Here is a 13,240-nt window from a genome sequence, read left to right on the forward strand (position 1 = left end):
GTCGAGCCACGGAGCGGGAGGGGAGGACCGAGCCGGCCTGGAGGATAGGGGACATAGAGAGTCAAAGGATGCAGAAAGGGAGGAGAGGAGGGTTGAGGAGGCAGAATCAGGAGATAGGTTGGAGAAGGTTTGAGCAGAGGGAAGAGATGATAGGATGGAAGAGGAGAGAGTAGCGGGGGAGAGAGAGCGAAGGTTGGGACGGCGCGATACCATCCGAGTAGGGGCAGTGTGGGAAGTGTTGGATGAGAGCGAGAGGGAAAAGGATACAAGGTAGTGGTCGGAGACTTGGAGGGGAGTTGCAATGAGGTTAGTGGAAGAACAGCATCTAGTAAAGATGAGGTCGAGCGTATTGCCTGCCTTGTGAGTAGGGGGGGAAGGTGCGAGGGAGAGGTCAAAAGAGGAGAGGAGTGGAAAGAAGGAGGCAGAGAGGAATGAGTCAAAGGTAGACGTGGGGAGGTTAAAGTCGCCCAGAACTGTGAGAGGTGAGCCGTCCTCAGGAAAGGAGCTTATCAAGGCATCAAGCTCATTGATGAACTCTCCGAGGGAACCTGGAGGGCGATAAATGATAAGGATGTTAAGCTTGAAAGGGCTGGTAACTGTGACAGCATGGAATTCAAAGGAGGCGATAGACAGATGGGTAAGGGGAGAAAGAGAGAATGACCACTTGGGAGAGATGAGGATCCCGGTGCCACCACCCCGCTGACCAGAAGCTCTCAGGGTGTGCGAGAACACGTGGGCGGACGAAGAGAGAGCAGTAGGAGTAGCGGTGTTGTCTGTGGTGATCCATGTTTCCGTCAGTGCCAAGAAGTCGAGGGACTGGAGGGAGGCATAGGCTGAAATGAACTCTGCCTTGTTGGCCGCAGATCGGCAGTTCCAGAGGCTACCGGAGACCTGGAACTCCACGTGGGTCGTGCGCACTGGGACCACCAGATTAGGGTGGCCGCGGCCATGCGGTGTGGAGCGTTTGTATGGTCTGTGCAGAGAGGAGAGAACAGGGATAGACAGACACATAGTTGACAGGCTAGAGAAGAGGCTACGCTAATGCAAAGGAGATTGGAATGACAAGTGGACTACACGTCTCGAATGTTCAGAAAGTTAAGCTTACGTAGCAAGAATCTAATTGATTAAAATGATACAGTACTGCTGAGGTAGGCTAGCTGGCAGTGGCTGCGTTGTTGACTTTGTAGGCTAGCTGGCAGTGGCTGCGTTGTTGACACTACACTAATCAAGTCGTTCCGTTGAGTGTAAAGTTTCTACAATGCTGCTATTCGGGGGCTAGCTGGCTAGCTAGCAGTGTTGATTACGTTACGTTGCGTTAAAAGAACGACAATAGCTGGCTAGCTAACCTAGAAAATCGCTCTAGACTACACAATTATCTTTGAAACAAAGACGGCTATGTAGCTAGCTATGTAGCTAGCTACGATCAAACAAATCACACCGTTGGGACTGTAATGAAATGAAATGAAAATGTGATACTACCTGTGGAGCGAAGCGGAATGCGACCGGAATGCGAAAGTTCTATTCAGTAGACGTTGGCTAGCTGTTGGCTAGCTAGGAGTGACTCCTACGTTAAGGACGACAAATAGCTGGCTAGCTAACCTCGGTAAATTAAGATAATCACTCTAAGACTACACACTCTAAACTACACAATTATCTTGGATACGAAGACAGCAAAGACAACTATGTAGCTAGCTAACACTACACTAATCAAGTCGTTCAGTTGAGTGTGATAGTTACTACAGTGCTACGGTAGACGGTGAACGTTTGCTAGCTGGCTAGCTGCTGGGCAGATAGGAGGACGACGAAATACGATAATTACGCAATTATCGTATTTCATTCATGAAAATACAAGTGTCTCATGTATCGAAAGCCTAGAATCTTGCTAATCCAACTGCGTTGTCAGATTTAAAAAAGGATTTACTGCGAAAGAATACGATGCGATTATCTGAGCATAGAGCCCCATAAAAAAAAACATTTCAACCAGCACAGGCGTAACAATCACAAACTGCATTCAAATAAATTGTTTACCTTTGACGATCTTCGTCTGTTTGCAATTCGAATGCTCATTGTTACACCATGAATGATCTTTTGTTTGATCAAATCCGTTTTTATAGCCTAACACGAAACATTTTATGAACCGCTTGTGTCGTGAATTCCGTCTCATTCCATTTTCGATGACACATTCCAGGTAAATAACCCACACATAATAACGTGACTTTTCCAGTCATGTTTGGTTTCACTGCAATCAACTGGTTTGTTTGTAACACAATCAAACCTGATGGGCCATTTCACGGGACATATTGACTGAAAGAAACCAATTTGAAGACAACAAGTCATGACATCATTGTGCACCAATGAGTTGCCCGCTGTTTAAAAAACGTATGTTTTTGTTTTGTTTTATCTAAACCTGATCTATTGTGTTATATTCTCCTACATTCAATTCACATGTACACAAACTTCAGTGTGTTTTCTTTCAAATGGTACCAAGAATATGCATATCCTTGGTTCTGTGCCTGAGCTACAGGCTGTTAGATTTGGGTATGTCTTCAGGCGGAAATTGCACAAAGTAGGGGAGGGGCTGTAAGAGGTTAATGCAACCGCTGTCAGATTTTTAAAAATCTTTACGTAAAAAGCATAATCTGAGTACGGCGCTTAGAGCCCAAATCAGCCAAAATAAATATCTGCCATGTTGCGCAGTCAAAATTAGTCATAAATAGCATTATAAATATTCACTTACCTTTGATGATCTTCACCAGAATGCACTCCCGGGAATCACAGTTCCACAATAAATGTTTGTTTTGTTTGATAATGTCCATCATTTATGTCCATTTATGTCCAAATAGCTTATTTTGTTAGGGCGTTTGGTAAACAAATCCAAAAGCGCATTCAGGTCCAGTCGGACGAAAAGTTCAAAAAGTTATATACCAGGTCAAAGAAACTTGTCAAACTAAGTACAGAATCAATCTTTAGGATGTTTTTATTATAAATGTTCAATAATGTTCCAACCGGAGAATTCCATTGTCTGTAGAAAAGCAATGGAACGAGAGATATCTCATGTGAAATGCGCGTGACTGAGAACGAGGCTGCTGGCAGACCCCTTAGTGAAACAGCTCCCATCCGGCCCCATTTCACAGGCGAAGCCTGAAACAATGTTCTAAAGACGGTTGACATCTAGTGGAAGCCTTAGGAAGTGCAACATAACCCATATGTGAATTCGATAGGGGCGGAGTTCAAAAACTACAAACCTCAGATTACTCACTTCCTGTTTGGATGATTTTTTCTCAGGTTTTTGCCTGCCATATGAGTTCTGTTATACTCACAGACATCATTCAAACAGTTTTAGAAACTTCAGAGTGTTTTCTATCCAATGCAAATATTAATATATTAGCATCTGGGACTGAGTAGGAGGCAGTTCTCTGGGCACGCTATTCATCCAAAAGTGAAAATGCTGCTCCTCTGTGTCATATAGCCGGGACAGTGAGTCTGCCTTCACGTTCTGGGAACCTGGTCTGTAAGAAAGGGTGAACACAAAACGGGTGAAAAACATGTCCCACCTTGCCTGGCGAGGGTTCAGTCTCCTCGCCGCCCGGATGTACTCCAGATTGCGGTGGTCAGTCCAGATGAGAAAAGGGTGTTTATCCCCCTCAAGCCAATGTCTCCACGCCTTCAAGCCTTGACGACAGCCAACAGCTCCCGGTCCCCCACGTCATAGTTTTGCTCCGCCGGGCTGAGCTTCCTCGAAAAGAAGGCACAGGGGCGGAGCGTCGGTGACTTACCCGAGCGCTGAGAGCTCACGGCTCCTATCCACCTCCACTATGAATGCCAAAGAGGGATTCGGATGGGCCAGCACGGGAGCAGAGGTAAACAGAGCCCTCAGGTGACCAAAAGCCCTGGCTATCTCAGCCGATCACTGCAAACATACCGGTCCCCCCTTCACCAGTGAGGTCATGGGAGCCGCTACCTGACCAAAACCCCGGATAAACCTCCGATAGTAATTGGCAAACCCTAGAAACCGCTGCACCTTCTTTAGCGTGGTGGGAGTCGGCCAATTACGCACGGCTGAGATGCGGTCACTCTCCATCTCCACCCGAGGTGGAAATGCGGTACCCTAGGAAGGAGACAGACTGTTGGAAGAACAGGCATTTCTCAGCCTTGGCGTACAGGTCATGCTCCAACAGTCGACCAAGCACCCTGCGCACCAGGGACACACGCGTGTAGCGGAGTAAATCAGAATGTCATCAATATACACCACTACACCCTGCCCGTGCAGGTCCCTGAAAATCTTGTCTACAAAGGCTTGGAAGACTGATGGAGCATTCATCAACCCGTACGGCATGACGAGGTACTCATAATGCCCTGAGGTCGTACTGAACGCTGTCTTCCACTCGTCTCCCTCCCGGATATGCACCAGGTTGTAAGCACTCCTGAGATCTAGTTTGGTAAAGAAGCGCGCCCCGTGCATTGACTCAATCACTGTGGTGATAAGAGGTAGCGGGTAACTGTACCTCACCGTGATCTGATTTAGGTCTCGGTAGTTAATACACGGGCGCAGACCTCCCTCCTTCTTCTTCTTCACAAAAAAGAAACTCGAGGAGGCGGGTGAAGTGGAGGACCGAATGTACCCGACACAGGGATTCGGAGACATATGTTTCCATAGCCGCTGTCTCCGCCTGTGACGACAGGGGAAACACGTGACTCCTGGGAAGTGCGGCGTCTACCAGGAGATTTATCGCACAATCCCCCCGTCTATGGGATGGTAAGTCGCCTTATTTTTGGAGAAGGCGAGAGCCAAATCGGCATAGTCGGGGGGAATGCGCACGGTGGAGACCTGGGCTGGACTTACCACAGTAGCACCTACGGAAACCCCTAAACACCTCCCCAAGCACTCTCGCGACCACCCTGTGTGAGCCCTCCGTTGCCGTGAAACAGTGAGGTCATGACAAGCTAACCAGGGTAGGCCTAGCACAACGGGAAACGCAGGAGAGTCAATGAGAAAGGGACTGATTCTCTCCGTGTGACCCCCCCTGCGTCACCATGCCCAGAGGAGTGGTGGCCTCTCTAATTAACCCTGACCCTAATGGCCGACTGTCTAAAGCGTGAACTGAGAAGGGCATAGCCACAGGAACGATGTAAACTATGTGCAAATGATCTGTCTATAAAATTCCCAGCCGCGCCTGAATCGACGAGCGCTTTATGCTGGGAATGCGAGGAAAACTCAGGAAAAGTAACAAACACAAACATGTGTGCAACAGAGGGCTCTGGGTGAGAATCGTGCCTTCTCACCTGGGGTGATGCCAGAATGCCCTTCCTGCTGCCTCGACCACCAGAGGAACCAACCCGGCACCGACTGGCAGTGTGACCTCTGCGGCCACAGATGGTGCACGAGACGGAACTTCCTCCGGTCTCCCCTCCCAACTCCTTGGGCATTGGAGCAGTGTTGCTGGGGGATGGAACGGACAGACCCCGCTCTGGACGTCCACGGGTAGCCAGCAGGTTATCCAGCTGAATGGACAGGTCCACCAGCTGGTAGAAGGTGAGGGGGTGTCCCTGCAGGCCAACTCTAGACGGACGTCCTCGTGCAAACTGCAACGATACTGGTCGATCAGGGCCCTGTCATTCCATCCCGCTCCGGCAGCCAGGGTCCGAAAGTCCAAAGCGAACTCCTGTGCGCTCCTCGTACCCTGCCGCAGGTGGAAGACGTTCACCCGCCGCTCTGCCCTCGGGCAGGTGGTCGAAGACTGCCCGGAAACAACAGGTGAACTCCTCAAAGTGCTCCAGCACCACATCTCCCTCCACCCACACGGCGTTGGCCCACTCCAGGGCTTTCCCCGAGAGACATGAGACGAGGACGGACACCCTTTCACGGCCCTAAGGAGCCGGGTGGACGGTGGCCAGGTATAATTCCAAATGAAGCAGGAAACCCTGGCAGCGAGCAGCCATCCCGGCGAATCCCACTGGAACCGGGTGCAGGGGGAGCGAGTAGTGGAGGCCCCTGTTGTGCTGGTGGAGGTGCCAGAGAAACTCCCCGTCTCTCCCCGTCCATAGCTTGGACGATGCGGTCCATGGCGGCGCTGAGATGGTGGAACATCACTGTGTGTTCCTGGACGCGCTCCTCAACCCCCATAGCAGGGGCACCTGCTCCTGCTGACTCCATAGATTTGGTGTGGAATTCTGTAAGGGGTGCTTAACTGGTGGCAGAGAAGTCAGACGCAGGAGAGCAGAACTGGGTAATAACCGGAGCAGTTTATATACAAAACCACCGGCATCCAGAATAACAACGTATGGGTACAAAACCCGTTGCGCACCAGAAAACAATGTGCACAATCACTACAACAAACAATTCCGCACAAAGACATGGGGGGAACAGACGGTTAAATACACAACACGTAATGAGGGAATGAAAACCAGGTGTGTGGGAAAACAAGACAAAACAAATGGAAAATGAAAAATGGATCGGCTATGGCTAGAAGACTGGTGACATCAACCTCCTGAACACCGCCCGAACAAGGAGAGGAACCGACTTCGGAAGAAGTCGTTGACATACTGATAGCAGCGGTGGCGCTTGGCTTGCACGTGCAAATTCAGAACACACAACATTCTAGAATTAAAAGCTTATTTAACGCGTCAAATAGTGCTATTGTCAAATAGTGTTATTTGACGTGTATCTTTTTTGACACGCAAAGACCAAAACGGCGTTCCATAGTATGTCGTGAGTCTAATAGCAGTGACGCTATGAGTGTGTAACTCCGGTAGGGCAACATCTGAAAAATAGCGCATTTGGTAGTGTGTACTGGTGCTCGACCAGTCGCGAAAACCAACATCACCCACGCCCTAGTCAGTCCAAGTACATTGGCCTGTACACAACTCATTCACTAACAATATATCTATATCAGTAGTAGCCTAACCATAGTAGAGGTTCCAAGTTATTGTTTATTTTTATTTACCTCAAAACATCATCAATACACTGTTTAGCAATAGGCTACACAGTACTTTATCTGACCTGGAGGTTAATACCAAGAAATACTCCAATTGACCTCCATCCCACCACCCACTCATTTAGACTGCTAAAATACAAAGATCCACAGTCCCCTCCCCGCTTTCATCATGGGGGACAATCAAGAGATTTTCTGTGGCTATATTTCCTGTAGTCATCATCTCAGTTTAATAGCTTAACTATTTGATCAGTATCTTGCCTATCCCTTAGGGCGACACGTTCATAAATCTGACTAGTGGACAGTCTGCAGACTGGGGGTATATGCTCTACTTGGCAAAGGTGAGGAGAAATACAGTAGAAGACGGATAGACAGGTCTCAGCTAGTTAGTTACAAGGAGGGGGCTCTATCCTTTCTGTGTTTCCAATGGGTGAATTATTACCACGTAGGCACTGGACAGTAGTAGCTGCTACTACCTCAACAGAAATGCCAAACATGACCAATTCAATTGAACACTATGCACCATGCAGGACACTCAACGTAATTAATTCGAGAATATGGTGACGTTGCAGGAAAATGACAACCCCGTTTTCCCCCTAAATACTTTCCCAGGCAGTGCAAGACTCAATGAAAGTCGCGCCCACCTCGACTGGATTCATCTTTCCGGAACCTTTGTGATGATAGCTGTAATTCTGATGTTGCATATGTACAATGTGGTTGGAGCTAGGAAAGTTGCTTTTGACTGTCATCTAAAAATAATCAAATTGACCAGTAACGAGGAATATGACACCCTGCCATTGTAAATTACAGTAACGTTAGCTATCGAACATGCTAGCCTCAGCAATACCATCATAAAACAGAGACCATACCTCACATTTAAACTGAGAAACTTACCAAACTGCCACGCGGTCCTTGGGATAATTCAGACGTTCGATAGTTCCAAGGAAATAAGGCAGAGAATGTTCAGAGTTGCGGCAGACAAGGGCAATGAGGACCCGAGGGGCAAGAAGTGGTGATTCGGGGCTCCAGCGTTCTTCGGGGAAGTATCCTTGAGCTGGTCCGGAGAACAGTAACGTCAGGGCGGTGGACAGAAGGAAGATGTACCGGTGCATCGCAAAGCACAGCAAATGGAGAAAAAGCAAGTTATACACTAACAAAGACGCACACTATGCAGAAAGAGCAAATATTTCACTGACTTGAAGCCCTTTCATGAAAATATGTCACCACCGACAAAAACGCAACACCTCAGTGACAACGCTGCAAATAGTCTCAGGCTCTACTCAACCAGAGGATTAAAGGGAATGTCGTTCAATGTTTAAAGGGGATGGGCCTAAATTACACGGTGGTTGTTACAATGTAACAGCAAGTTTATGACAGGTTGAATAATCCTTTTTACATGTGGAAACTATTGCGAATTGAACAAATTGATTTTTTTAACCTTTATTAATCGATTTGTAATGTTAATATTGATAATAATTCTGTACAAATATTCACTTATTTTCATCACTGTAACCTTTAGCCATGAAGGGCATGTGCCATTTCAGTTTATCATCAAAATCATAAATGTTTTGGCTAGACAGAAGTGCATGTCATCCATTTTAACGCCCACTGATAGTCCAATGCAAAGTCGGACTTCAAAGTACAGCGGTCAACAGATTAGTAACAAAGTAAACACTTTCTGGCTGAGGCTACCATACAAGTAGCTTGTTGGAATCCCATACAATTCCATGAGATAGTACACACTAAATAACCCTGAAACTTTAACAGTAAATCTATTTGTATTATTATGACATTACACCGTTTCCTCTGGAATGAATCATCCAGCAACTACTTCAAATGGTTTCCCCATAATTATACATACATTCAGCACCGTTCTACAACTGATGTGTAAACAATCCAATGTTTTTCCTATTCATTCATGAATTCACTTAAATCCCATTTTCCTGGTAGGTAGGGTTTAATCTCATGCCTAAAACATAACACTGTCAAATAGAAACAGGAATGTTCAGTGATATCCTGCACATTTTTCTCTGTGGGTGTTGAGTTTCTGAGCTCCTTTTTGTCCTTCTCTTTGGTCTTTAGAGTTTTGCTGCAGAGCCTGGTCTCTCCATTTGGAGTGTCAAGGAAGCAGTGGCTGGTTCATCTGTGAGCCAGAACAGTTCACCGTGGCTGGGGACCACTCTGGCCTTCACCACCCTCCAGCACTTGAAAGGAAAAGCTCACTTGTAGTAGTGTTATCAACAACCACAGAAATGCTCTCAATCCATTACTGTTTTACAGTGAGATCTATTTTTGGGATATATATTTTTTTTAAACAGTAAATTACAGGTAAACATAAATACAAATTACCTGAATCAAGTCTTCATAGTGACATTTCTTGATGCTTAATAGGTTAGGATCAGGGTTAGATATTATTGAGTCAGAGAGGATGCCAGTAATGGAGGATAGGATATAGTACCTTTAGCACTGGTGCTTTGCTGCCCCCTGTTGACACAAAGACCACACAATGGGCTAAGTTCACAATGGGAAATGTCATGGTCACACGTTGTGGTGGGGGCTTGGGCGAGTCACAGATTGGGGCCACAATTTTCTAGGTTTCCTAAAAGAGGAGTAAACCCAAAATACAAGAACGGTCCATACATAGCCAGTGGAGTGACTAAAACAACACATGCATGGCAGGACAGGTGTATCCATGTGTGTGCCGAAACACATTAAATAAACACTCTACTGGTCAGAACCAGACTTGAATTAACTGAAAGGAAGAATCTAAAGATCATTTTTTAAAACCTTACACTGAGAGGTCACAAAATACTGGCTATACGTTCATTTATAGCCCCAAACCTCTGAATCCATATTTTAACCTACTGCATATTATCTTTAAGTGTCTTTAAAATATGTTCTAATTATGATAGACTGAAGGGTGGGTTCCCAGGGGGATTTATAACAACGGGTGTTTGAAGTGGTGTGAGATTTTCTAACATGGTTAAAAGCCCCATATGTCAGTATGACAGTAATTTGCAATCATGCATTCATGGCTTTGCACTACAATACATTATGTTTGTGTCAACATGAACGTCTTCCCTTACATGTGCTAAACATAACTATTTGTATTCAACTAACTGTAGAGTGGTTATGGCTCATTTCCAGTTCAGATAACATGAAACTGGGAGAGGGTGGCTGCTTGGGACATGTATGCTGAGGGTTTTCTGATCTCCCATAACAGAAGACAGTTCTTCCTTCATGAAAGACTATCTGATGAGAATAGTACCTAACAGCTTTAATTACACCCAGACCAAGCAACGCCTTTTTAACGTTTTTTAACCCCCATTGAGAACAGATGTAATGTCATGATCTGATCTTCACAAGACCATATGGATAAAAAAAGAAGACGTATTAGTAACATTAATGTAAATAGTTATCCGTTTTAGCTCCTTTGATACCAGAATTACAACCTAATGAGTGATACAGGTGGCGTTCCAGGTCGCCTGAGAAGATTTCTTTATCATATAAAATGCTAAACACTTCTCCAGGCATTGTGAGATTTGATAAACAGTGCAACGCGACTGCAAAAAAAGACAACCTGGGAGTCAACATGGCTACAGTGCAATAAAGACGACCTGAAACTGGGCTGTAGACTATGCTCACCTACAACGGGGGATGGTCTGGGAAGAGGGAACAGGTGTGTCCATCAGGCCCCATGTCCAGCAGCAACAGATCAAACACAGAGATATCCTCCTTCAGGACTCAGTGAATTTACGTTGCCACAAGCAGCACTGGAGATATTGAGATGAACGAGATGCAACACTTTGCTCTCACACAGTCGCACAAAGTATCTGCACGGGTTCCCTTCACACTGTTCACAGCGTGGTAGACAGGGCACCAAATCAGCAGAGAAGTTGAGTCTTGCGATTCTGCACACAATCCATGTCTCAATTGTCCTTCTTTAACCTGTCTCCTCCCCTTCATCTACACTGATTGAAGTGGATTTAACAACTGACATCAATAGGGGATCATAGCCTTCACCGGGTCAGTCTAGCATGGAAAGAGCAGATGTTCCTAATATTTTGTACATTCAGTGTATATTAATTGTTATCTTTTCTACATATCAGGTTTACAGTAAACTCTGTGATTTTAATATATGCAGCTGCCGAGGCAAGGACCAGTAAACTATGAGATTCTGTTACCTTGTGCAGTCCATAGGTACTCTCTCCATCGTCAAAGGGAACCAGCCTGTCAAAACAGAAACCTACTAGCCAGTGGCTGCAGTCCAGGTCTGGCAGGGCGGGCAGCTCCTTGCTGAGCATGGACACCAAGCTGCCCCCTGAGAGGCCCAGGGAGAACTGGCCATGGTCCAACAGGGCCTTGTCAGCCCGAGATGCTACCAGGTGAGCCAGAGCTGGACCAAGCTCTGCTGCTGAAGAAGAGGGAAAGGAAAGAAGGTTGAGGTAACGGAAAACATTTTATTTTATAATCAGGGATGCACTTACTATACCAGCAAGGAGGAAGTGTCACTGTCAATCCACATCATTGTTTTACAATTCCCCATGATATTGCAGAATTTCCCCAATTCCAGAGAAAAAGGCCAGCTACCAATAAATATAGAAAAAAAGCCAAGACTGGACTGGTCTATAATAATAATGATGATGATGGTGAGTACTCTTCGGCAGAACTTCACATCTCACTGTAGTCCCAATGTGACTACGCTTTCCATTGCCTGTACATCAGCCTAAGTTAAAATGTAATTGTATTAAACATTCTGGCTTGTACAGAAACTTTCCAAATTTTTGCAGTGCTTAGTTTCAGGCTGTGTAACCAGAAACTGGTATAACAGTCTGATTTATTAGCAGAATCTCACCGATGCACGTTGTAATAGTGTCCACTGTGGTGCATGTAAAAGAGCTTTGCAGTGTCATTGACAGCTTGCATCTCAATATGGAGAGTAGGTGAAGCTTACCAGTTCCAGACAGGTATCAAATTCATACTATTAGCCATAATAAAGCGTGTGGAAAAGCAACATTTTACTCAAAGTTAATCTTGTGGGATTTTTTTTTTGGGTCGGCGAACATTTTGCCACTCGCAGCACTTCCTGAAACTATTCATCCACTAGCCAATCAAATATCCAGGACCGCCCTGTTATGTTGCATTCTGGTAATTGTAGTGAATGTGATTACCTCAAATCCTATGTGTGTTATGTGCACTGTATATGGATTTAAGCCTAAAAACTGTCTTTAGTACACTATAATCGTCTTTGATTATCTGGATCGTATACAATATTAGATGGAAATCAACGAACTGATAATTAACAGTTTATGAACTACTTATAATAATTTAACCTCCTTTTACTCGATATAGTTATGGTAGTTGTTAAATTAAAATGTTCTAAAATTATTCTCCCAAATGCTTTTTAGATACAAAGTTGCCACTTGTCTTTGCTGCGATTTCCCCTCCGATCCTGTAGATGGAACCATGTGTCTTTGTTGTGTGCATGTTTGTACAAAGAACTCGAGGCACACATTGTTATATTTAACAAACTAAATATTTGACAGCTCGTTGAAAGTAATACATACAGTTATCAGCATATTTTAGTTGTATATATACTTTTGCCAAAATGTCGACAGCTTTTTGTTTTCAAGCACAGCTCGTTTCAGTCATGGACGCGTTATCAAAAACAGCTGTTTCAGAAATAAGCAAACTGGTCGACATCGAATCAAAGGTTTTAAAATTGGAAATAACGCGTGGTCGGAATGAAATAGCAGCACTTACAGAGAAACTGCAGTTGATGGAGAATTTGCTTTGGATCGACCGAGGGCACAGGCAGCACGCAACCGCAGATACACGCACGAAAACACCAATAAGAGTGAGAGACGGTTCAATGAACGATTATTGTGAAATAACTCAGTCTGAGCCCAAAAGACCTGCAATCAAAAAAAGGTTTGCAAAGTTGACTCTTATTCAATATTCCATGGGCAGGTAATGTAATTGTGTGTGTATGTGAATATATCTGGGTCAAATACGTGTGCTGTGTTTAGTCCCCAAAGTGCACATGCCTAATTTGCTATAGTTTTTAACCCAGGTCTGGATTATACTGGCCACAAATCACAGATATTAGAATGATTCTGCATGAAACCCTGTGCTGCTTGAATCCTGTGGCTTCTGCTTGCTCTTTGGGTTTAGGCTGGGTAACTGTAAAGTAGTTCTTGATAAATGCTGATGTAAAAAATAATTGTATCAAATACTTTATTTATTGATTGAACCCAACCTTTTTTATCTGTCAGAATGTAATATATTTGTTTTCTTGTATGCTTAGT

At 45.1% G+C, this 13,240-nt stretch overlaps 1 protein-coding gene and 1 pseudogene across 1 annotated transcript in view; both read right to left on the reverse strand.

The window, feature by feature from the left end:
- LOC115103999 (procollagen galactosyltransferase 1-like) overlaps nucleotides 1–8,216 on the reverse strand; it is a 38,527-nt gene extending 30,311 nt beyond the window's left edge. The window contains exon 1 of the mRNA XM_029625117.2: nucleotides 7,827–8,216. Coding sequence (XP_029480977.2) covers nucleotides 7,827–8,044 — 218 coding nt within the window. The 5' untranslated portion in view covers nucleotides 8,045–8,216. The remainder of the gene's footprint in view (nucleotides 1–7,826) is intronic.
- A 140-nt stretch (nucleotides 8,217–8,356) lies between these two features.
- On the reverse strand, nucleotides 8,357–12,795 carry LOC115103486 (6-phosphogluconolactonase-like; annotated as a pseudogene).
- Between the last annotated feature and the right edge of the window lie 445 nt (nucleotides 12,796–13,240).

The sequence above is a fragment of the Oncorhynchus nerka genome, linkage group LG21, assembly GCF_034236695.1.
Source record: "Oncorhynchus nerka isolate Pitt River linkage group LG21, Oner_Uvic_2.0, whole genome shotgun sequence".
In the NCBI taxonomy this organism is placed as follows: domain Eukaryota; kingdom Metazoa; phylum Chordata; class Actinopteri; order Salmoniformes; family Salmonidae; genus Oncorhynchus; species Oncorhynchus nerka.